Source organism: Garra rufa, chromosome 13 (genome assembly GCF_049309525.1).
Source record: "Garra rufa chromosome 13, GarRuf1.0, whole genome shotgun sequence".
In the NCBI taxonomy this organism is placed as follows: Eukaryota; Metazoa; Chordata; class Actinopteri; order Cypriniformes; family Cyprinidae; genus Garra; species Garra rufa.
Genome location: NC_133373.1, coordinates 14617081 through 14643048, shown reverse-complemented (window position 1 = coordinate 14643048; position 25968 = coordinate 14617081). Strand labels below are relative to the sequence as shown.

Below are 25968 nucleotides of genomic sequence, written 5' to 3'. Positions count from 1 at the left end.
AGCGGCTGTTTACCACAACACCATTTATCAGTTATTTTAATTTCAAATCCAAACGTGCTTTTTCAGCATTGGGATACTCTTTTTTTAATCACAGTACACTAATACAACAATACTAGACATATTCACGTTTAAAATCAACGTATTATAAACAATGTAGGCTATTATTCAATGCACTTGACATCTAGATTTGTATATTAAGTTGCTCAAGCAAGTTGCAACACATTTAAACACAGCATAGGTAGGCTATATCTTCCTTTTCATATTGAAATTGGGCTTTCACAAATATTTAATTTTAACAAATATTTATTTTAATTAAAACTTACCACAGACAGAAACAGTCGGCTCCCTGTGCCTTTCTTTCGCATTAAATCTTTATTAAAAACCATATTTTAAAGAACTTTTCTACCTGGACAAGTGCATGTATTATGTTGCCTTGTTTATTTAAAACTGCACTATTCTAAACCTAGCCAAAAAGCCACGTGTTGACTGTGAAACAGAAGACTGCAAATATATGCATTTACGGTACATTTCCGTGTCAATTCATGTTCATTTTTACAGCGAACAATGCGCTGTCACTTTAATTCAGCGCATGCAACGCAATGCAACACAGCAAAAATAGACTCTGTGCCTAAACGATCGCTTCACTGCTGCAAACGCACCGCATCTGGAACGCACTGACGGACAGCAACCGCGTGCAGTGTGAACGCTCTGATCCGTTAACATGGGTGCGGAAAAAAATACGCAACGCATACAGAGTATGTGTGAAACAGGCCAGTTCTCAACCCAGCAGCGGCAGCAGCAGCAACAACGTTAGCATGTCCTCGGCTAATAAAGCTGCAGGACTCATTCATGCCCATTATATATTTTCTAGGGAGATGACAAAGATTCTCAGCCCTAAGTACAAAGCCCCAAACAGAGACAGTTTAACTATGCTAATCAACAATTTGTTGTCCCTTTTCTTCCAGATGAGAATCGATAAGGGAATCGATAAAGAATCGAATCGTTAAGCAGAATCGAAAATGGAATTGGAATCGTAAAAATCTTATCAATTCCCATCCCTAGTCACCACTAATAAGCTACTAAATATATTGTAGTAGCCTACTTTTTTTTTTTTTTTTTTTTTTTTGTACAGCTGTTTTGAAACGATTTGTATTGTGAAAAGCACTATACAAATAAACTTGAATTGAATTGAATTGAATTGAATGATCCAAACAGATTGAGAGTTTATTTCCAAAATTTCCAAAATTATGAATTACATTTCCAATTAAACTGCTAAAAATAAAGGTTCCAAAAAGGAGTTTTCACAGTGATGCAGGGAAGAACCATTTTTAGGTCCCCCAATGAACCTTTTATGAAAGTTTCCAGGGATGTTAAAGGACTAGTTCACTTTTAGAACAAGAATTTACAGATAATGTACTCACCCCCTTGTCATCCAAGATGTTCATGTCTTTCTTTCTTCAGTCGTAAAGAAATGGTGTTTTGAGGAAAACATTTCAGGATTTCACTCCATGTAATGGACTTCTATGGTGCCCCCGAGTTTGAACTTTCAAAATGCAGCTTCAAAGGGCTCTAAATGATCCCAGCTGAGGAAGAAGGGTCTTATCTAGAGAAACGATTAGTTATTTTCTAAAAACATTTACAACTTATATACTTTTTAATCTCAAATGCTCGTCTTGCTGAGCTAGACAAGACTAGCATTTATGGTTAAAAAGTATATAAATTGTGATTTTTTATTTTATTTTTATTTTTTTAAATAGGGCTAGATAAGGCCCTTTTTTCCTCGGCTGTGATTGTTAAGAGCCCTCTGAAGCTGCATTTTGGAAGTTCAAACTCGGGGCACCATAGAAGTCCATTATATGGAGAGAAATCCTGAAACGTTTTACTCAAAAAACATAATTTCCTTACGACATGAACATCTTGAAAAACATGAACATCTTGGTTGATAAGGGGGTGAGTAGGGGAGCGTGGGGCACAACCTAACACTTTTTGAATTTCGCGGTTCTGTAAATCCACTTGGGGTTCAGAGTACAATTTTTATCCACATTATTTTCACACTTGTCTAGTACAAATATATCGCTTTGTTTCATATTTACAGTGTATAGGTTTTTCGTTATTTACCTCAAAAGAAAGGAAGTGAAACGTGACAACATGCCCCGTAGGTGGGGTACATTGTAACATCTGAGAGGCACGTTGTAACACATGACAGCTTAAAATGTTATTTGATCGAATGAAAAAAATATACACAACAAACTAAAATATTTTGTCAGTAAAATACATTTTTAACTTTTTCAAATGAAGTAATGACGTTTTTTTTTTTTTAATAAAAATAATCTAATTTTGGAATTTGACAATGAACACATCGTAACAATGCTATGAACGGCCCTGATCGCAACACACAGTTGTACAGTAGTTCAAAACAATGTGGACAAATAGATGAAACACATTTAGACATTCAGAAAAACACTCCAGCCCCTCCACACACAGCTCTCATAGAACACAACACACATAAACGAGCCAAAATACTTTATATTTCTTGAAATAATAACATCTGAACATTAAACATTGATTGTCAGCCTTTATTCACCTGTTTCTAGTGGTTTCTTATCAAAATCCTTAGAAGTAAATAATGTAAATTGCATCGCTAATGTCATATTATAGCATAGTTTAATACAGCGGGGCATATTGTAACACCGAGTTACAACGTTCCCCATCTGCGCCACTGGAGTTTAAAACAGGTTAGTGTCTTCTGCTGGTTTGCAAAGCATTAATAAACTATCTAAACTGATAAACAACAAATTGGAGATTAAAATAATAGCAGATTTGTCTAATTTTAAATGAATACTAAAAACTGAAATGAAAAGTTTACTTCAGCCAGAAATGTACTTTTACTATGGTAAAATAAATATTCAGCGATATCTTCAAAAGGCTTTTGAATTTTGGCACTCTTTTTTCTCTGCATAGTGTTGCTATGGCAACTAGTAAATACCATAAATTTGGTTATGCTAGCATGTGTGGAAATGTTTAAACCATGTGTGTTACCCCGCGTTAAGTTGTGCCCCGCTCACCCCTACATTATCTGTAAATTCTTGTTCTAAAAGTGACCTACTCCTTTAAAGGTTCTTTCTAGAACCACAGGTGCCAATAAAGAACCTTTATTTTTAAGAGTAGGGCTGCACAATAAATTGAAATGAAATCGCAATTGCGATTAGGTAGAAGCTGCAATTTTCATGTGTCTTTCAGTGAAGCACGGCTCTTTGATCAGCAGCAAATCTTCATCCGAAGGCCAGAGATCGCTCTTGCGCAGAAACTTCAAATATCGCTTCAGCTGAATAAATAGAAGATATAACTGCTTTTATTGATTCAACATAATAAACGGAGTTCTTATTATTATAATTTTTATTAGAATGAAGTATATTTATAATGCAATGCCTTTATCACTGCTTAGAATACTATGAAATATGTTGTGTGCCCTATTCTATGCAAGAACCCAGAAGGATTTATGAAGTGAGTTTTATGTAAAAACCTATTATTAAATGTGGTATTTTCACATGCTTTTAGATGTTGTGCCATTTACTACACAGAGCTGCAGTTCACTGAGAAGCTACGCAAACAGTTGTCATTATCACAAAACGATTTCTTTCAATTTCACTATTGTGCGATTAAACCGTCTGTGATGATGAATGCAATATGTCAGTAAACTATGGCTCTGTGTAGTAAACACTGCTACATCTGAAAGCAGGTGCTGGAGATTTACCACTGATTAGTAGAGAGAGCAAAAAAAGACACAGGTCACGAATTAGAAGAACAAAATGATTATTTGTAAAGAGAAATGTCAGAGGATTTGGATATAAGCCATAAGGAGACTTGGTTCTCACGAGACTAGCATATTCTTGAGAATAGCATAGAAAAGTTAATGACTTTTAGTTAAATTACAAGTAATTAAATAGTATATAAAGATAAAAGTCCACAGGGTCAAAAGTGCGTAAAGAAACATCCATCTGTATCATCATTCACTAACTGTTTTTTAAAAGCAGGCACCCATTCTGACATTATATATATTTTTTCCAGTGACATTTTGATTTTACCAGTAGAATTTTTTGACATTACTTCTGAGTCTTATGCTGCATTCCATTTGTATGTGGAGTTCTGACTTGGGAGGGCATTTTAATCAGTGCGTTCTTAGCTTCTAATAGGCATAGCTAGCATGTGTCAATGATATGTTGTCAAGCTAATATACCAATTTTTCTCATGGCTATCACTGTAGGGACAGTTGCAACACACTGTTGAAACCGTCCCAAAATGCTGTCCCTTACCACAATATTGATTTAAAAGCTTGCCATAAAATTACATAATTGTAATTTTATAATGATAATACTAATGAACCCCTTTAATAGTTAGGTATCTCTACTTTTTTTTAAGTAAATAGGTAAAAAATCTACTTGTTACTTAACAATGTTTTTCATTTACTATTCTTTGTTTGTTTGTTTTTTTTACAGCCAATTTACCTTATTAAAGACCCTGACTGTGCACAAATAAAATAAAGAAATTGCAAAATTATATTAAGAATGATTTAATTACATTTTATTGAATGTTGCAACTGTCCCCTATTGTGGAAATGCAAAAAGTGTTGCAACCGCCCCCACTCTCCCTGTCACGTTGATGAAGGGGTCAGGGTCCAAAATGCAGGGGAAGATATATTTAATTAAATAAACACAAATAAACAGAACAAAACAAAACCAAAAGGCCAACACGGCACAACACGACATAAACTGAATACTAAAAGAACAAAACAAGAACAAGGTCAAGAGCCGGAATCTGGAATACAAAATACACAGAGGACAAAAGACAATGCAGCCATGAAGCATGAGTGAAAGGTGAGAGTTTTTAAAGACCAGATGATAGTGAACAGATGTGAGTGAATCAGTGCTAATGACAAAGACAGGTGAATGCAATCAGGAAGTGCAGTGTAGGAACAGCGACCTCAGGGGGCTGAGGGGATACCCACAGCCCCGATCATGACAGTACCCCCTCCCTACGGAACGGCTCCCAGACGTTCCCAAAGTCTGGAGGGAGGAGGAACGGAGGAAGGCAACTCAGGGGGAGGGATGGCGGGCCAGGCCCGTGCAGCGCGTTCACAGCCGCGTCAGGAACAGAGAGCGCGGTTGCCTCCGCGTCTGGAACAGAGAGCGCAGTCGCCTCCGCGTCAGGCGCAGAGATAGCACTCATGGCCGCGTCCGGAACAGAGAGCGTGTTCACAGCCGCGTCAGGAACAGAGGGCGCGGTTGCCTCCGCGTCCGGAACAGAGAGCGCAGTCGCCTCCGCGTCAGGCGCAGAGATAGCGGTTATGGCCGCGTCCAGAACAGAGAGTGTCGTCGCCTCCGCGTCAGGAACAGAGAGTGCCGTCGCCTCCGCGTCAGGAACAGAGAGCGCAGTCGCCTCCGCGTTAGGAACAGAGAGCGCAGCCGCCTCCGCGTTAGGAACAGAGAGCACAGTCGCCTCCGCGTCAGGAACAGAGAGCGCAGCCGCCTCCGCGTCAGGAACAGAGAGCGCAGTCGCCTCCACGTCAGGAACAGAGAGCGCAGCCGCCTCCGCGTTAGGAACAGAGACAGTGACCTCAGGAGGCTGAGGGGAGACCCACAGCCCCGATCATGACACTCCCCTACTTTCCAACCTCAATTTGTGAACATAATGCTATGGTGTTATCTGTGAAAAATATATTTTTTTATTAGTTTAGTTTAGTAGTTCAACTACAAATTTTTTGGTCAACTAGTAGTTATTTATTTTAAGCATTAGTCGACTATTAGTCACATATTTATTAAAAGGGTCCTATTATGCTCCTTTACAAAGTCTTTATTTTGTTTTGGGGATGTACTTGAACATGCTGTCATGCTTGGTGGTTCGAAAAATGCATAATTTTTCACATAATTTACATTATTACAATAGCTTTCTCCCCAGGCTGGCACAAACAGCTCGATTAGTTCTGGGTTCCACCTTCCGAAAAAACCAAATGTGTTGTGATTGGTCAGCAGTCCCACTGCATTGCGATTGGCAAACAGCGTAGACCGCGTTCTGCCCTGCTGCACCCCTTTCCACAGCAGCAAACTAGATTAAAGTGATTCTTACGTTTTAAATATGGATTTTTTTTTTTTTTACAAAAACACATCGGATCGCTAAAAGAGGCATTTACCGACCGCCCAAGAGCCATGTGAGACACTTTTTTATTATGTATCGACTGATGGAACACTTGCCCGTGCCGTTCAGTCTATGCTGTTGTATGAGTGCCAGAATTGATTTAATATAACTCAGATTGCATTTGTCTGAAAGAAGGAAGTCATATAGGATGCATGAAGGGTGAGTAAATAAAGCGCTACAGTATTGTTAGTCCTATCGTCAGCCTGCGAGATCACCGATACATGATATTATCATTATTGTGCTAATGTATTTAATTATTTGCATGCCCGAAACCATAAGGCTAGTGAAGCTATCTACACTGCATAATTAATAAATCTCTTACCACACACTGCACGTCTACGGCGAGGCGCCGACGCGTCCACAGATGATCACTAGTCAGTGTTCGTGTTTACATCAGCCACAGATCTGCGTGTGTTTGGACCCTCTGTACAATATACGTGAACAGTGCGGCTTCAGCACGGCTACCGGTGCAGTTCGCGGACCCTTTAGTTAAAGCTTGCGTTTAAACGAGCTGACCCGCGGCTCGCCGAAGCATCCCAAAAGTGGCTGTCCATACTACATGGCTAAAGTTAGGCGAATCTCCCACCCGCCAACGAATTGAATTTCAGTAGGCGGGATTTATGTTGTGACATAATAGCCTCCGGAAAACAAACGCTGTAGTCCAAATGAGCCGTTTCATTGTAGTTCTTGAAAAGGGATTTTTTAAAAACTAAATATCTCCCTTTGGAGTGGACTTTGAGATTTGTAACTTTGCAGATGTTTTTTATGCCCAAACATACAAACACCACACACTTAAGAGGCTTAAGAGATGAAGTCGGCGACACTGACTCATCATTTCTGCAGTAGTGATGCACCTGTATGGATGTTTCATACGGATTACGGAATATGTGTTTTCTATTTGTATTGGTTCATTTGAAAGTAGACATTAAAAGTAGACTCTTTATAGACTATATTTTCATGTCTGTAAGGCAAGTATATACCGAGTTTTGAAGTTTTGCACTCAAGTTCACAGAAACCGAGACGGCAGAAAGCACATCCTGTTTGCTTTCATTACTTTACAAAGCACAATGTTTTGTTGTAAATGTGAGTGCACTCAAATAAACATAGAGTCTTTATAGATTCGAAAGATGTATTACTTTGATCTGTATGTCCAAAAATGACAGAGTATTTTAAGAGCAAGTGACCACATCGACGCCTCCATCTGACATGCAGTGAGCGCTCTACAGATCAGCTTACACATAGCACACATTTTTCTAGGTTAACATTAGATTGAGCTGCCATGTAAAGTTACTACTATACACATCTTGAAATTAAAACAAAAGTCATATTTGAGGTCAAATGATAGGTGAGTGTTTGGATGTCCTGCCTGATGTACTACATTACCACATAGCCCATCCGTTAACAATCTGTCCATCACGGACTGTGTGACTTCGCCACTTTCTGGAATTTGTGGATTTTGTTTTCTGTGGCTAATAAAATTTTGGTCGACCAAGCCTCTCTCGTCGACTATTAGAGAGCAGCCCTATTTTTAATCGACTGGTATTGCTAACAATGAATATGTCCATCTTAGTTTTATGACTTCTCTACAGAAACACGGTCCACTTGGGTATGACATTATTCCTAGCTCCATCATTCGACTTCCTGAGGTAAATCAAGCGCAGCATTAGAGTTCAAGCAGCAAAGATGGCAGCATCCAGTACACTTTTTTTCAGGGCTGCCTGCACCAGCCAAGCAACTGTCATAGAACTGAATGGGAATGCTGGGGAAATTTTGGGATTTCATACTTGATGACAAATCTAATAATACCTTGGACATTGTGTAATTATAAATAGAACAGCGTTGGTTAGACATCCATGTGAGATATTTAGACTGCATAAAGGATATAAACATACAAATAAATTATTATATATTTTACAAAATTAGCGTAATGTACAAACATAACATTTCAGCGTTATCATTTTTCGTTTTTTGGTCTGTAAACTGTGAAACTAGCTTGAATGTGTTATACCACATTGGATCACGTACTGCCTGCCTGGTGCTGAATTAATAGGACTGCTGGAACGGCCCTTGGTCACTGCTGCACACTAAATCTGAATGAGAATGTGAATTCCTCTGACATAATCTCACTCTTGCATTATTCATGGGGCAGCAGAGAGACAGACCGAGCGAGAGAGAAAGCTGTAGCACGCAGTGGATGTGAGAACCGGAGTGCCTCCCCATCCCTCTCTCCAATTCTTTCATCAACAGATGAGCCCACCTGTTTCCCTCCTAAACCTCTCTCTCTCTCTCACACCATCTCTCCCTCTCACACTCTTTTTCTCACCCTCTCCCTCTCTCTGCTCTGCTGTCTGTCCTCACATCCTGTGGATCTTCGTGAAGCCGATGAGTGAGTTTCTCTCAGGGAGGAGGAAGGAGAGGGGGCGGCGTGTATGATGTTGTGTATCTGCATTCTGGCTGCGACTGTGCCTTCCATTCGCACTTAATCTGTCAAGATTTCTCCCCTCCTTGCACATGAGATCGGTGCAGAAGTATACTGGCACTGTTGGGTAGAGAGAGAGCAAGAGAAAAGGGAGAGACAGAAGGAGAGAGAGAGTGAGCGAGAGAGCGGCGGTGTGTGCCTCAGACTGCGCAGTGATGCCTTGGCAGCTTCGGGAACCAGGCGCACGTTTGTTTCAGTAATCTCCTCTTCTTCCTTTTTCCAGGCTTCGAACGAGGAGATGCAGACCATAAGGTAAGCGGCTTCACCTTTCCATCATTTTCTATTGCTCTACCACTCTCTTTCTTCCATTCCCGATGCCTAGACTGCAGCAGGAATTCACCCTCACAGTGATGCCCACATTCTCCACCACCAAACGGGGGTTTAGCTGGTTTGAAAGCACCTGCCTGTTCTGGAAGCTCAATTGTTTTGGTTTGTAATGTGTTGTGGATCACATCCGAGTGTTCTTGAGTAGTTACATTAGCATTTCACCATGTGCACGTATCATTTCGCTCTTTCATTAGGAAATCAATTTATCGGAGAAAACCTGTAGAGATGTAGAAAGCCACATAATGGCCATTCGCAAACTAAACGGCACCTTTCCATTGGCTGGAGAATATTTAAGCCGTCATCAGATGGCTGTTCCCTAAGGCGACATCAGAGATGGGGCTCAGGAAATTATTTATGAGCATGCTAAGTGTTCACTGCCGCTGCTGTATATTATAGTATAGAAGTCATGTGGGGGGAAAAAGGTATGACTCAAGCTCTGTGGGGGAGGCTGGACGGATTTATTGGGGGTTCCCCCTCCTTTGCATGAATTATTAATAGATTACAGGGCGAAACAGAAATGTTTCAAGTCATGCTGATGGATTTCAGCTTTGTGTTGCTAAGAGAAATGAAAAACTGCAAAGTAAATGTGCTTGCATCCATGATGAAAACCCTTGTCACAGTGGATCGCCACGATTGGCAGAGATGTCAGTTTGCAGTCAAACATTCATTCGAAAACATGTTTAAATGTGTATCTTAACTATTTACAAATTTAAATAACCAACGGATACATGAAAATGCAAACAAATATTGAAACATAAAAGAGCAGACTTGGTGATGCGGTTCTTAATGTGGAATCTAGAATAGGTGATGGTTTAAGTTAACAGTGCACCATAACATAATCTGTCATATCAATATTCCGATGCTTTTTAATTGATTAGTAAGGAAGTTATTGTTGGTTAACTTCTGTTATAATCACTACATAGTTGATGTTGCTGCATTGTGTGGAATAAGCGCATGCAAAAGATGCGAAGGTCTGAATCATTATGTCAGCGATGATTCTGCAAAGGTGGTACATGAGGGCTGATGGACAGAATATGCAGACATAAGGTGAAACACCAATTATCATCCCAATTTTTTGCAAACGGCCAGCATGGCCTTGACCCCTTAGTGCAGCAAATCTGATGTAACACACTGAAATCGCTCCTTCTTGGTCTTTTCTCTTTTTCCACACAGTAAAAAAAACACGAGATCCATTTATGTTTAGTTAAGGTATTATAAACGTGACAGGAAGTAACATTCCTACAAGTTACCAAGTTATTTTTTTGTATGTAAATGAGTGAAACTCATGTCCACATCAATTTTCACCTCAAAATAAAAAAGCATGTAGGGAATTGAGAGTACTGTATATTCTCTGCCTTAAATTAATTTTAATTTAACTATATATCATATATATATACAATACAAATAATAATTATATTATTTATTTATTGGTGCTTGTAACATTTATTTTCTTGACAATGAAACGCAGCCCGTAGCACATCCAAATTATTAGTTTGGTTATTTCGTAATTCTAATTATTCTCAATGATGATTCTCATTAGATTCTCATTACTGTTACGCAGCAATGAAATTCATCCTGTGTTCACTTTTTTCCTTTATTATAAATTAGCCTAGATTAAAAAGAAAGTACAATGAACACTATCAGAATATATAAATAATTTTTAAATATGCCATTTTTATATTACATTCATTATAATTAGGGGAATATGCTAACTGCTTTATTTGGTTTACAGCAAACAAAAAAAATATAATTTCTTTGAGGGTAAAATATGATTCAGACATTGTGCTGAGATATGTCTACAAAATGGATACATGCATGGTTAGTCATTTCAAAATGTGGTAATATTGTAGTTTTGTAATACAGTTTGTAATATATGACAAGTTTACATACAAGGATGTTTATGATACGATAGAGTAATGAAAACTGTAACTCTAACTACGACAAGGATCTTTGAAAAGTAATGATTATTTTTCAGAGTCTTAAAATAATAATTGCTACGCCACTGAATGTCATCAATGTAGCACTAAAAAGTGACTTGTGATCATAGAAGAACTGTTGCATATGATCATCCCATTAGTTTCAGTGTGTGTTTTGTGTATTTACTCTATTAATTGAATTAAATCTGCAGTGATGTGGCTGAAAACAATCCATGTTTTGCAGCCTTGGGCTGCGATGTTCTCTGTCGGTTCTGAAGAATCGTTTATTATAACATGTTTTAAATCAATCTGCGCTGCTATTTTAACGTGTGAACTCATCCGTTCGCTCTTGTATATGTACATGTCCCGCATGTTCAGAAATTTCTGTGTACCATTCAGCCTGCCAACATTCAGCCTTGAAGGTTTAATATTTTATATACTAGCAGATCCCTGCTTCTCAGGGGTATTGTGTGCGTGTATGTGCGCCTGTGTTTTTCATTTCATTTGTTGTATTTTATTATGCATATTTTTAGGACATTAGGATGCATTGTGAAGTTTCACAAAGATTTTTTAAATGAAAATAATTCATATTGAATGATTATTTAAATATTTCTATAGCTACCTAATTTATGCTAAAAATAAATAAGTAATTTAATGCAAAATATGATTTAGACATGTACTTTGTGAGATGCTGATATGGCATATCATCCATTATCGGTTTTGAAAGTACCAAACAGTAGGTGATAGGCACTAATGAAAACCTTAACTCGACCGAAAGCTTCCTCAGGGATAGCACAATTCATCTAATTCGGTGTCATGACAAGTTGTCGTCCTAGCAAAGTTTCCTATCCTAGTTTTCAAGCAATTTCCCACAAATATTAATCTAAATCTCACAGCAAAAATGACTCCCAGTTGATTTGCTGGGCACCATGACACATTTTTATCATGGCCCTTGGCGCAACGTCATTGCTGCTTCTTCTTGGAATCCCATTCCACCCATCAGATTTCCTTTGCTCATCCTCAGTTCTGCCCGGATAGACTGTCCTGATTCTTCTCCTCTTCGTTTATCTGCCATCTGCAGGCCGCATAATCCACTTAAGCCATAATTATTCCCCGCTGTTTGCAAGTGGGTGGCTGGTGGAAGGAGGGATGATGTGAGATTGAAAGTGAGAGTGAGAGTGAGAGATAGAGGGTGAAAGAGACAGAGAGAGTAACAACAAATCAAGTCAGTGTAGATAAATGACTGGATTATTCCATCGTGCCTTGTGTGAATTTCATGGCTTCTCTTTTTTTCAAGTCAGAATGAAATGGCATTCACAAACCGTCGTACTTCCATAATGTGATGCATTTTAGATTAAAACATAACAGTCAATGAGAAAAAACTAAACTAAATGTAGGGCAGAACTTGATTGTATCCATTGGGAATTGAGTGCGTTGTAAAAAGTGGGCGTTTCATGCCAGAAAGGAGCCAGACCTGAATGCGAGTTGTGGAGGAGTATTTCCGACTTGACTTTTGAGGAGGTTTTTTGGCTGGAATCGTGGAGACTGAAGGTTTGGGTTGTACTGGCTATCTGTGTCCTGAAGTAATTTGTAAATAGCTGTTTACCTATGGGCTGCTCCTGCTGACAATTAATGTTAATGCGTTAATGTGAAAGAGCAGGTCATATGTTTTTTTAAAGTGTCCTAATATTGTGTTGGAGTCCCGTACAACAGGTTTAAATCCATCTAAAGTCAGAAAACATTGTAATTTTCTCAGAATATACAATTATACATAGTTATTTGTCAATGACTTCGAAAAAGTTCTTTCAAACCATCTTTGGGCGTAATGTCTGTTAACCCCTCCCTTCCATAAGCCTACTCTGTTCTGATTGGTCAGCTGTCCAAGTCTGTTGTGATTGGCACAGAGTCAAGTCAAGTCACCTTTATTTATATAGCGCTTTCAACAATACAGATTGTGTCAAAGCAACTGCACAGTATTTAAACAGCACAATAGTGTGTAAGTAACGCATTATTGTAACAATCAATTTTCAGTTAAAGGCAGTTCATCAATTCAGTGATATCATCGTCAGTTCAGTTCAAAATAGTATACGATATCGCTGGAAAGTGTCCCCAACTAAGCAAGCCAGAGGCGACAGCGGCAAGGAACCAAAACTCCACAGGTGACAGAAATGGAGAAAAAAACCTTGGGAGAAACCAGGCTCAGTCGGGGGACCAGTTCTCCTCTGGCCAGACCAAACCAGCAGTTTGTACCAATGTCCGATTGTAGAGAACTCATCAGGTTCCTGTGGAGTAGCGCCGATGGCCGTCTAGGTTGGCGAGGTCTTTAGTGATGATCCGTCTCTGGAGCTTATCTGGTTGACATTCAGGGCTATAGAAGACATCTCCAGGTGGTGATCCATGATCTAAGCTGGGTACGGACTGGATTCGGGGGACTGCAGTGACCATCTGATCCGGATACAGGCTGGGTCTGGTGGCTACGGTGACCTCGGAATAAGAATGAAACAGACTAATATTAGCATAGATGCCATTCTTTTTACGATGCAACGAGTACATCAGGTGTTATGGGAAGTGTTTTCGGTTCCGGTTGACCTAATTAATGCAGCCTAACAATCCTTTAACGGATTTGAATTATAGGAATGTGTTAATGTTTTTATGTGTAAGCCAGGTTAAAGAGATGTGTCTTTAATCTAGATTTAAACTGACAGAGTGTGTCTGCCTCCCGAACAGTGGTAGGTAGATTGTTCCAGAGTTTAGGCGCTAGATAAGAAAATGATCTGCCACCGGCAGTTGATTTTGATATTCTAGGAATTATCAAATTGCCAGAAAAGGAGTACTTAAGCAAGTTGCGAGAACTACCATCTGTGTTGCCAAGTCCGTGGTAGTTTTTGATATCCGCAGGTTAAAGCTACTCAAATAAACTCATGTTTAGCCCCTGGAATGCAAATTTACCAGGGGAACCCCCTCAAAATGCAATTGGGCTAATTTTGAGTAGGTTTTGTTTTGAAAACCTGGCAACCCTGATGCACCTTTACATTGTACAATACTACTGTGCTCCAATCCGTTCCGTAAAATAGTGACATAAAAACATTTGGTTTAACACTTATGCAAGCGAATCGTGCCCTGTAAACTGTAAACACATAACAAAACAATAACGATGGATAATTGATGAAAGGTGAGTAATTGATAAAACAACAGTTTGTAAACTAAAATATGTCTAAGTTTCATTCTTTATTATTAAACAAAGTAATTAGAACAACGACAGCCTACATTAATCAACACATACTTAGGAAATAGTGGGTTAACTTTAAATTATCAGAACTATTTCAATTAGACAGTAATATTTTTACCTGGAGTTTACCTGGAAACCTAAAGCTGCACTTGGTATACATCACATATTAGCACAAAAAATGTACACATAACATATCAATCGTACTTACAGGTTGTGGTTGGGAGCGCAAGTGTTAGTGTTATGGGCAGGTCAGACTGTTCGTATTTTGTGGACAGGCAAGGATTCTGCTAATGTGTTACCCAGTCATGCAGATCAGTAACAGACAGAAGATTTTTAGGCGATTCTGAGTCGACTCTTTTGAGAGACAATATATAGCTACATAAAAAAACTGCACATTACAAAAAAGATATTTTTCGAAAACCAATATGACCTGCTCTGTAATAAATTGCTGCCGTCGTGATGACTAAAAGACTAAGACTAATTCGCCATACGTTCCCTCAAGATTTTTCAATTTTATGTAGTCACCAGGGATGTTTTCTCTGAGGAGGCAATGGAAGCAGTGTCTCCTCAAAACAACACAAATATGATTTAAAAATGCATATAAATCACTTGTTTTTCTAAAGTGAAACTGTCTAACAGCAACACCAGCAGGTAAAGTTTCAGCGGGAGTCTCGCCTCCCCTGATCCCATTGAGTTTTAATACTGTAGATCCCCTAAAGCATGTGGTGGGTTTGGTGGGGGGTAATTGAGAATGAATGGGCAAAAGTCATGTGAGAGGAGCAGTGATGGGAGTAACGGGGCAATAAATAAACGGCGTTACTAACGGCGATACTTTTTTTCAGTAACGAGTAGTCAAACGAATTACTGTTTCCCCCGTTACAACGCCGTTACCGTTACTGACAATAAAATGCGCGTTACTATAACTGAGAACACTGAAGCGGTTGTCATGCGAGCAGCGTCTCTCTCAGCCATAGAACCTCTCTTTCTCTGGGGTGTGTGTGTTTGTGTGTGTTCGGGGCCGGGGCCGGGGCGGGACACATAACCAGTGATGATGATTGGTGTGTCTGTAAGCGTGGTATAACTGAGAACGCGATGATTGGCTTAGATTGAGTAAATATCCATTGTTTGCCAATCAGAGGCAGAGTAGTGCGGGCGTTCACACACAAGCACACGCACGGTCAGTCGCACACACCAACATCCACAACATCACAACGATGGCAAGTCCAACAAGTTCAAAGGTAGCTTTCGCAAACTGGAAGTATAAGCACTACTTTTCCCTCGCTGAGGTGAAAGGCAATGGGGTTATGTCGCAAAATATTGTAAATATATTTCTTATACTGCATTTTTATACATATTTATGTTTTAAACCATGAAGGTGAAACCTGCATCTGAATAATCATGCTTTTTACAGTCATTTTAATTATTTATATATTTCTTTATTTTTTGTTCAGGTCTTTAAAAATGTATTTAAATGTCTAGAATTTAAGATAAAATATACTGCAGATACCCTGGTCTCGCAAAAACCATAAATAGTTTTTTATATATAATTATCCAGACCTCGGCTGGTGAGAGCAGGGTTCATTACTGGACCTCGAGCCGTTTTAGTTGAAGACCCCTGCACTATAGTAATGATAATATTTATAATAATATGTTGAATTTGATAGTTGTCTCTGACGTTGTCCCACAACAACATTAAAATAGTGTAGATTAGTGTACAATGTTTTATATTTATTTTCTAGTTATATTAGATTTTTTTATAATGATGTAACTCAGTTACTAACTCAGTTACTATTTGTGAGAAGTAACTAGTAACTATAACTAATTACTTTTTTAAAGGTACGTGCCCAACACTGGAGAGGAGGCAATGATTGGATATGGTTGGCTATGATTGGTTCATACGATAAATCCTGGGCCTGGTGTTCATGCGCAAACCTAAATCAGTCTAAATCAACAATATAATGGCATTAATGGGAAGACTAATAGAAAAGTAAGTAAACAACTCACACACTTATATATCACAGCTTTTTCAAGTCAAAATCAAACTTCATCCTGAAAACATGATCTGTGGTTTTTTTTTGAGTGAATAATCAGCTTGTTGAAATTAAAGGTACATCTCCTTGTCTTTGACAGAGCTCAGATGATTTAGATTTTTATTCTGGTACTGTACATAATGTTTATTTAACCAAGAAAATGTGACTAGGACATGAATTTACATTTAAATATTAATTATTAAATATTATAATTAAAAAGCGTTATTTTACAGTGTCCTTGTCAACCCTTAACCAAACTGTCATCCTAGTCTATATTAATATCGCTCAGTACTTAAATGTATAATTACACTGTTAAAGGGACAAACTTTTTTCTTCTTTGGAATAACATGTACAGATGAGTCACGCACATTAAGACCATGAGCGTGTATTGAGAAAGTACTGTAAATAGGTACAGACTGTGACTAAAATAAAAATCTAGCTGCCATTTGGTGACATTTAGGAAGATTGTGTGTTTATATGTGGTAGCGCAGATCACGATACAATTCTTGAACCAATTACTCACTTTTGAATTCCAAAATAATTTTTTTTTTTTTTTATGAATCATTGAAAAATATTCAAGAAACAGACTCAAACTCTCTCATAAGTGAACGGTTACTGTCTGCTTTACTCAACCAGAAGTAATTTTCTGGTTATGTTTAATTTGAAGTGAACTAGGAACTGTACACTACTGTTTGTGAGTTCAGGCGAATTAATTTGTGACCATATCCCACATTAAAACTCAAAATATATTATTTCCATACCTAAACTGCATATTTGGAGATTGATCATAGCTAAACGGCTTCCTACCACAGTGGTCATCCTTCACAAAACTTATATCTACTACAGTTTTATCACAAGTAGAATGCAAAATGTTTTAATACAAGCACTACAGTCAAATTGAATTTATGCAATATTTCAAACCTCACAGGAGAAAATCAACCTGCTGCAACAGTTTAAAATCAGTCCAATTTCGTGGAAAAAAGATTTGGCAACCCTACATCCAACATGAGCTGCATCTGAAACAAATAAATACTCTGAGTATTGATAGTGTCTCCTTGATGCGCAAAATTTATATGCAATATTAGAATGTTTGCGGGAGCGGAAATAAAATATTTCAAACCTTTAACCCACAGGAGAAAATCAACCTGCCGCAAAAGTTTAAAATCAGTCCAATTTCAGCAATCTTACATCCAACACGAGCTCCATCTGAAGCAATTTAATAATCTGAATATTGATAGCGACTCCTTGATGTGCGAAAATTGTATTCAATATTAGAATGTTTGCGGGTGGGGAATAAAATATTTTAATATTTTAAACCTTTAACCCACAGGAGAAAATCAGCCCACCGCAACAGTTTAAAATCAGTTCAATTTTGTGGAAAACATGTGGATTTGGCATCCCTACATCCAACACGAGCTGCATCTGAAGCAAATAAATACTCTGAATATTGATAGCGACTCCTTAATGTGCCAAAATTATATTCAATATTAGAATGTTTGTGGGAGCGAGATTAAATATTTCAATATTTCAAACCTTTAACCCACAGGAGAAAATCAACCCACTGCAACAGTTTAAAATCTGCCCAATTCTGCAGAAAAAATGCAGATTTGGCAACCCTACATTCAACACAAGCTGCATCTGAAGTGATTTAATTGTCATGATCGGGGATGTGGGTCTCCCCTCAGCCTCCTGAGGTCGCTATTCACACTGCACTTCTGATAGCATTCACCTGTCCTTGTCGTTAACACTGATTCACTCACATCTGTTCACTATTATCCGGTCTTTAAATACTCTCACCTTTCTCTCCTGCTTCATGTCTGCATTGTCTTTTGTCCTCTATGTTATTTTGTGTTCATGATCCAGCTCTAGACCTTGTTCCCTGTTCTGTTCAGTTTATGTTTAGTTTGCCGTGTTGGCTTTGTTTGTTTATTGTTTTATTAATAAAATCATTACTTACCTGCATTTGGACCCAGACCTCCCTTCTCTACCGTGACAGAATGCAGACATCACCAGTGGGTCCAGCGGGTGAGAGATCTTTCGAGGCGGCGTCAGCCGCTCGCTTCGAAACCATCTACGCCTGTTTGGCGGCGATGGACGCCATTAGTGCTGAGGCGGCGCGGACGCGCCCCTACTTTATGGCGAGGGCAGAGGCGTTTTTTCAAGAGAGGGCGTCCGCTCAACCGGTCCCTGACGCTGAGGCGGCTGCGCGTTCTGTTCCTGATGGGGAGGCGGCTGCGCGTCCTGTTCCTGGCGCTGAGGCGACTGCGCGTCCTGTCCCTGACGCTGAGGCGGCTGCGCGTTCTGTCCCTGACGCTGAGGCGGCTGCGCGTCCTGTTCCTGGCGCTGAGGCGGCCGCGCGTCCTGTTCCTGGCGTTGAGGCGGCCGCGCGTCCTGTTCCTGACGTGGAGGCGGCCGCGCGCTCTGTTCCTAGCGCGGAGACGGCTGCGATTTCTGTTGCTGGCGCGGTGGGGACTGCGCTGCACGGGCCTGGCCCGCCATCCCTCCCCCTGAGTTGCCTTCCTCCGTACCTCCTCCCTCCAGACTTTGGAAACGTCTGGGAGCCGTTCCGTAGGGAGGGGGTAATGTCATGATCGGGGCTGTGGGTCTCCCCTCAGCCTCCTGAGGTCGCTATTCACACTGCACTTCTGATAGCATTCACTTGTCCTTGTCGTTAACACTGATTCACTCACATCTGTTCACTATTATCCGGTCTTTAAATACTCTCACCTTTCTCTCCTGCTTCATGTCTGCATTGTCTTTTGTCCTCTATGTTATTTTGTGTTCATGATCCAGCTCTAGACCTTGTTCCCTGTTCTGTTCAGTTTATGTTTAGTTTGCCGTGTTGGCTTTGTTTGTTTATTGTTTTATTAATAAAATCATTACTTACCTGCATTTGGACCCAGACCTCCCTTCTCTACCGTGACAGAATGCAGACATCACCAGTGGGTCCAGCGGGTGAGAGATCTTTCGAGGCGGCGTCAGCCGCTCGCTTCGAAACCATCTACGCCTGTTTGGCGGCGATGGACGCCATTAGTGCTGAGGCGGCGCGGACGCGCCCCTACTTTATGGCGAGGGCAGAGGCGTTTTTTCAAGAGAGGGCGTCCGCTCAACCGGTCCCTGACGCTGAGGCGGCTGCGCGTTCTGTTCCTGATGGGGAGGCGGCTGCGCGTTCTGTCCCTGACGCTGAGGCGGCTGCGCGTCCTGTTCCTGGCGCTGAGGCGGCCGCGCGTCCTGTTCCTGGCGCTGAGGCGGCCGCGCGTCCTGTTCCTGACGCGGAGGCGGCCGCGCGCTCTGTTCCTAGCGCGGAGACGGCTGCGATTTCTGTTGCTGGCGCGGTGGGGACTGCGCTGCACGGGCCTGGCCCGCCATCCCTCCCCCTGAGTTGCCTTCCTCCGTACCTCCTCCCTCCAGACTTTGGGAACGTCTGGGAGCCGTTCCGTAGGGAGGGGGTAATGTCATGATCGGGGCTGTGGGTCTCCCCTCAGCCTCCTGAGGTCGCTATTCACACTGCACTTCTGATAGCATTCACCTGTCCTTGTCGTTAACACTGATTCACTCACATCTGTTCACTATTATCCGGTCTTTAAATACTCTCACCTTTCTCTCCTGCTTCATGTCTGCATTGTCTTTTGTCCTCTATGTTATTTTGTGTTCATGATCCAGCTCTAGACCTTGTTCCCTGTTTTGTTTTGTTCAGTTTATGTTTAGTTTGCCGTGTTGGCTTTGTTTGTTTATTGTTTTATTAATAAAATCATTACTTACCTGCATTTGGACCCAGACCTCCCTTCTCTACCGTGACATTAATACTGTGAATATTGATAGCGACACCGTGATGCGCAAAAATTATAATCAATATTAGAATGTTTGCGGGAGTGGGAATTAAATATTTTAATATTTTGAACCTTTAACCCACAGGAGAAAATCAACCCACTGCAACAGTTTAAAATCTGCCCAATTCTGCAGAAAAAATGCAGATTTGGCAACCCTACATTCAACAGAAGCTGCATCTGAAGTGATTTAATACTGTGAATATTGATAGCGACACCGTGATGCGCAAAAATTATAATCAATATTAGAATGTTTGCGGGAGTGGGAATTAAATATTTTAATATTTTAAACCTTTAACCCACAGGAGAAAATCAACCTACTGCAACAGTTTAAAATCTGCCCAATTCTGTGGAGAAAATGCAGATTTGTCATCCCTACATCCAACACGAGCTACATCTGAAGCAAATAAATACTCTGAATATTGATAGTGACTCCTTAATGTGCCAAAATTATATTCAATATTAGAATGTTTGTGGGAGCGAGATTAAATATTTCAATATTTCAAACCTTTAACCCACAGGAGAAAATCAACCCACTGCAACAGTTTAAAATCTGCCCAATTCTGCAGAAAAAATGCAGATTTGGCAACCCTACATTCAACACAAGCTGCATCTGAAGTGATTTAATACTGTGAATATTGATAGCGACACCGTGATGCGCAAAAATTATAATCAATATTAGAATGTTTGCGGGAGTGGGAATTAAATATTTTAATATTTTAAACCTTTAACCCACAGGAGAAAATCAACCCACCGCAACAGTTTAAAATCTGCCCAATTCTGTGGAGAAAATGCAGATTTGGCATCCCTACATCCAACACGAGCTACATCTGAAGCAAATAAATACTCTGAATATTGATAGTGACTCCTTAATGTGCAACAAAAATATATTCAATATTAGAATGTTTGTGGGAGCGAGATTAAATATTTCAATATTTCAAACCTTTAACCCACAGGAGAAAATCAACCCACTGCAACAGTTTAAAATCTGCCCAATTCTGTGGAAAAAAATGCAGATTTGGTAACCCTACATCCAACACAAGCTGCATCTGAAGAAATTTAATACTCTGATTATTGATAGCGACACCTTGATGCGCAAGAATTATATTCAATATTAGAATGTTTGCAGGAGCGGGAATAAAATATTTAAATATTTCAAACATTTAACCCACAGGAGAAAATCAACCTGCCGCAAAAGTTTAAGATCAGTCCAATTTCAGCAACCCTACATCCAACATGAGCTGCATCTGAAGTGAGTAAATACTCTGAATATTGATAGCGACTACTTGATGCGCGAAAATTATATTTAATATTAAAATGTTTGCGAGAGCAGGAATAATATTTCAATATTTCAAAACTTTAACCCACAGGAGAAAATCAACCCACCACAACAGTTTAAAATCAGACCAATTCTGTGGAAAAATGTGGATTTGGCAACCCTACATCCAACACCAGCTGCATCTGAAGCGAATAAATACTCTGAATATTGATAGTGACTCCTTGATGCGTGAAAATTATTTTCAATATTAGAATGTTTGAGGGAGTAGGATTAAGAAAACAGTCTCCGACAAGGCTTTAATACAAAAGCGCACATTAATGACTGGCAACTGTAGAAAGCAAAAGCCGAACTCCGGAAATTTTGGGTGATTTGGAAATCCCGGCCGGACAGATTTTTTTAGGTCCAAAAAGAGGACATGTCCAGGGAAAAGAGGATGATGGTCACCCTAGTGTTAATGCAATTGTTATTGTTTATCATATGAGATCTAGTTGTAAGTTTGGTTCCTCGTAGTGTTGCCAAGTCTGTGATTTTCCTGCAGAGTTGGGCTACTTTTACACTGTTGTTGTAGGTTGTGTTTTTAGTCAGTGGGTTGAAACGACCCCCTTTTGACCCGGAACATGACTGGGCTAGTTATGACCATAATTGGGATAATTTTGATTAGCGCCTGGGCTGGTTTTGTTATGCAGATCTGGCAACCCCCTATTCCATTTTGATTCCATGTTGTTTAGCTGATCCTTAGACTTTGTGATGTGTATGTCAGTGCAGCTATGTGTGCGTCTGCGATGAGGGGGTATTCTGGGAAATAATCTCTCTATGTTGAGAGGCGCAGAATACAAGGTGGAGGTGAGATGAGAGGCCGTTTCACACCTCTCGCTCATTCCTTTCTTCCGTCTCACTCCTGCCCCTCTAATCTTCCAGCTCCACTTGTCTTTCATTCCCTCCCTCGCGCCTCTAAAATGTCAGCTGCTCTTTCGGAAAGATCAAATGCAGCCAATGCAGCGTCTGCAGCCCCCCATGATATCAGACGTATTGACTTCTGTGGCCCGCTGTGGGAGTATACTTGCCCCTCGTGATGTGGTAAATGTGAGTGGGTGAGGATTTAGGGAGATGTGTTATATTGACACCCTGCGGTGATTCAGACGAGAGAGAGAAAAAATGAGTGTGCGATGAGTCAGAGGTGGGGGAAACCAAAGAGAAATGCATAATCGATTGTCACAAAAATCTCTCCATGCTCACCTGATGGACTGGATGGAAAAAGGTGACAGGAAGATGTCTTTCAGTGCAAGTATGTGTGCTCAAATAAAACCTGAAAAAAATGACACAAGGCACTTTCCAAGAATAGGGTGAAACTAGATCCCATCATTAAATATGAAACAAAAAAAGAAATTAACCAATATTCTATTTATTTTCAGCCAATCATCTTAAGTTAGTGTTTTCAAGCTTTTTGTCAGATCATCATTGTGCAGGCAATTCAAAGGCAGCACTCTGATATACAGCACTGAATTTACATAAAATATAACGTGATGAGATTTTGCCCTCAGCCAAAACTATTTGCTCTGGAACAAATAATTAATGAGACCAAAGACTGACCTTTAGATTTACCCCAAATTAATTATATCTCATGTTTAACCACTGTATAGACATTAGAGCCAGTGGCAAACTCCAAAAGATCTGGCCAAGGTGAGGCTGCTCTCAGTGGGTTCATGAGAGCTAAATGGACGCTGTCGCCCTGGAGCTCATATCTCCCAAAACATAGAAGCAAATTTTCAAATTTTATTTTATTTACAAACTGCATTTTTTAAGTCTAAACAAGTTCATTCTCACCTAAAAACTCTTAAAACTACATTCCGTTTCACAGAAACAGTATTATTTATAAAATTATAGCCATTACACTTGCTGTGAGAAATACAGCAAACAGAGTGTTACAAACAGTGAAATCTGTTATCACTAGAATATTACACTCCTCTTAGCCAATCAGATTTGAGGACCAGAAAGAACTGTTGTATAAATGTATAGGCAACTTTTCTCATTTTTGTTTAGTTGAAGTTGAAGTATAAAAAAAAAACTTACAACTAAAACAACTACAAAAACTACATATACATAAAAACTAATAAAATACACAATAAAAAATGTAATACATAACTAAAACTTACTAAAACATTTTTACAAAATTTAAACAGAAAATATAAAAATAAAATCTAATTCAAATATTAACAAAAGCTCTAATAGTAGTATCAATGATACTGAAATAACACTGACTATTAGATATTTTATGTGACATTAAAACACTTTGGCAGCGAATTTTATTTTGTCGCATGTCACAGAATTACATAGAAATTTTTGTATATTTAAAAAATCTAGTTGAGCAAATACAGTTGAGGTCAAAAGTTTACATTCCCCTTTCAGAATCCGCAAAATGTTAATTATTTTACCAAAATAAGAGGAATCATACAAAATGCATGTTAATGTTTATTTAGCACTGACCTGAATAAGATTTTTCACATAAAAGATGTTTACATATAGGTAGTCCACAAGAGAAAATAATAGTTGCATTTATAAACATGACCCCATTCAAAAGTTTACATCCCCTTGATTCTAAATGCTGTGTTGTTACCTTAATGATCCACAGCTGTGTGTGTGTGTGTGTGTGTGTGTGTGTGTGTGTGTGTGTGTGTGTGTGTGTGTGTGTGTGTGTGTGTGTGTGTGTGTGTGTGTGTGTGTGTGTGTGTGTGTGTGTGTGTGTGTGTGTTTTAGAGTTTTTTAGTTGTTAATGAGTCCCTTATTTGTCCTGAACAGCTGCTGTTCATCAAAAAAAAAAAAATTCCTTCAGGTCCCACAAGTCCAGCCAGGTCCAGTTTTTGTTTTTTTGGTTGGTCCTCAGTGTGAAAAGATGGGTCTCAAAATCATACAGTCATTGTTGGAAAGAGTTCAAATACACAAAAATACTGGAAAACCAAAGAAATTTGTAGGACCTGAAGAATTTTTCTGAAGAACAGCAGGCAGTTTAACTGTACAGGACAAACAAGGGACTCATGAACAGCTATCACTAAACAAAACAAACAAAAAAACACAGCTGTGGATCATTCAGATAAGAACACAACATTAAGGGGGTGTAAACTTTTGAATGGGGTCATTTTTATCAATTCAACCATTGACTATACTATATATTATTCAACTATAAATGATTGTGGACTATATGTAAAAAAAAATGTATATGAAATATCATATTCAGGTCAGTACTAAATAAACTATAACATGCCTTTTGTATGATCCCTCTTATTTTGGTAAAAAAAAAAAACATTTTGCAGATTCTGAAAGGGGGTGTAAACTTTTGACCTCAACTGTATGTGAAAAAGATATTAATTCCTGATAAATATAGCCTTGCTTAGCATAAGAAACTTATTTCAAGTAAACAACAAATCGAGCATGTGCCAAATCTTGGTAAACAACTTGCAAACCCCATCTAAAATAAATATTTAATAGCTTGTATAAGATTTAGTGAGGCTGACAATCCTTTTCTGAAATTCAACACCTCCTTTTAAACTTTCTGAAAGAGTCAGGCCTTGTTTCGAACCCTATTAGTGGAAAAGGTGCCATAAATGTGTGGAATAAATACTCCCCAAGCTGCTGCACTCTATAGATTAACTACGTGCACGCAAGGTTCTGCATGCGAATGTTTTTGATGAAGTCGCAAGCTGTCTCATCGCGTTCCTACCTTAATTCATCTCATCGCTCACGAACGCACCTGTGCGAGGGACCTCTAGTCACACCGAAACATCAGCACAGTGGCATCGGCCCAAAGAGGTTAATTACGCCTGTCGCCGCGCACTCATTCTCGCCGTGACAGTTTCATGCATGAATCGCAAGTTTGATGACACTTTCTTAATTGCTGTCGCTATTATTTTGTAATATGATTGCGAGCGCCACCCGCCACTCTCTTTGCTCTGTTGGCAGGATCTCCAGCGGTCTGTCAGGGCTGCATGGGAAACGTAACCTCAGACTCAAGCAGGAATAAGTGGAATCCCTGTTAGGGAGCGGAGAATTTATACACAGACCTTCATGAGAGGTGGCCTACTGCGAAAAACCATGAAAAAGATATATATTGGGAAAACAGCCCTTAAAACCTCTCGAAATGGTTGTAAACATCAGAAAAAGAGGTAAGATGCTCTCTCAACCCCGTCGTCCGCCCACCACAGTCATCCCATCAACCATGTGCATCTCCGTCGAGTGCTGAACTCTGACAGATTGACCATCGTGAGTGCTGTTGTGGACAAGTGTGGACCAATGAATGTGTTATTGTACATACAGGACGATAATCATCTGCTCTCCAATCCACTTGTGACTATTTGCTAAATAGGGCTGTTTAAAGAAATTAGTAAACTAATATACAAACCAACACTTGGCAATATTTTGTGGGTAATGTGGAACAAATAATGCAGAGTCATATGCATACTATAACAAATGTAGACATCGACTCACCTAAACCATTTCTCCTTCATATGGCAAATTCATATGTAGAAGAGATGGGGCTATATATGTCACATATATCTCAGTATTGCTAAGTTTTCAGTTAACAGTACACATATCCCAAAAAAAGGAGGAAAAGGATATAAATTATATAATTAAGATAGATAGATAGATTATAACTGAAAGGTTTGACTGTGTTTTTGTAAAAAATAAATAAATAAT

The 25968-nt window shown here is 39.4% G+C and overlaps 1 protein-coding gene across 1 annotated transcript in view; it reads left to right on the top strand.

Annotated features, from left to right (window-relative positions):
* LOC141283492 (brain-enriched guanylate kinase-associated protein) overlaps window positions 1-25968 on the top strand; it is a 47355-nt gene that overhangs the window by 5306 nt on the left and 16081 nt on the right. The window contains exon 2 of the mRNA XM_073816777.1: window positions 8895-8923. Coding sequence (XP_073672878.1) covers window positions 8895-8923 — 29 coding nt within the window. The remainder of the gene's footprint in view (window positions 1-8894; window positions 8924-25968) is intronic.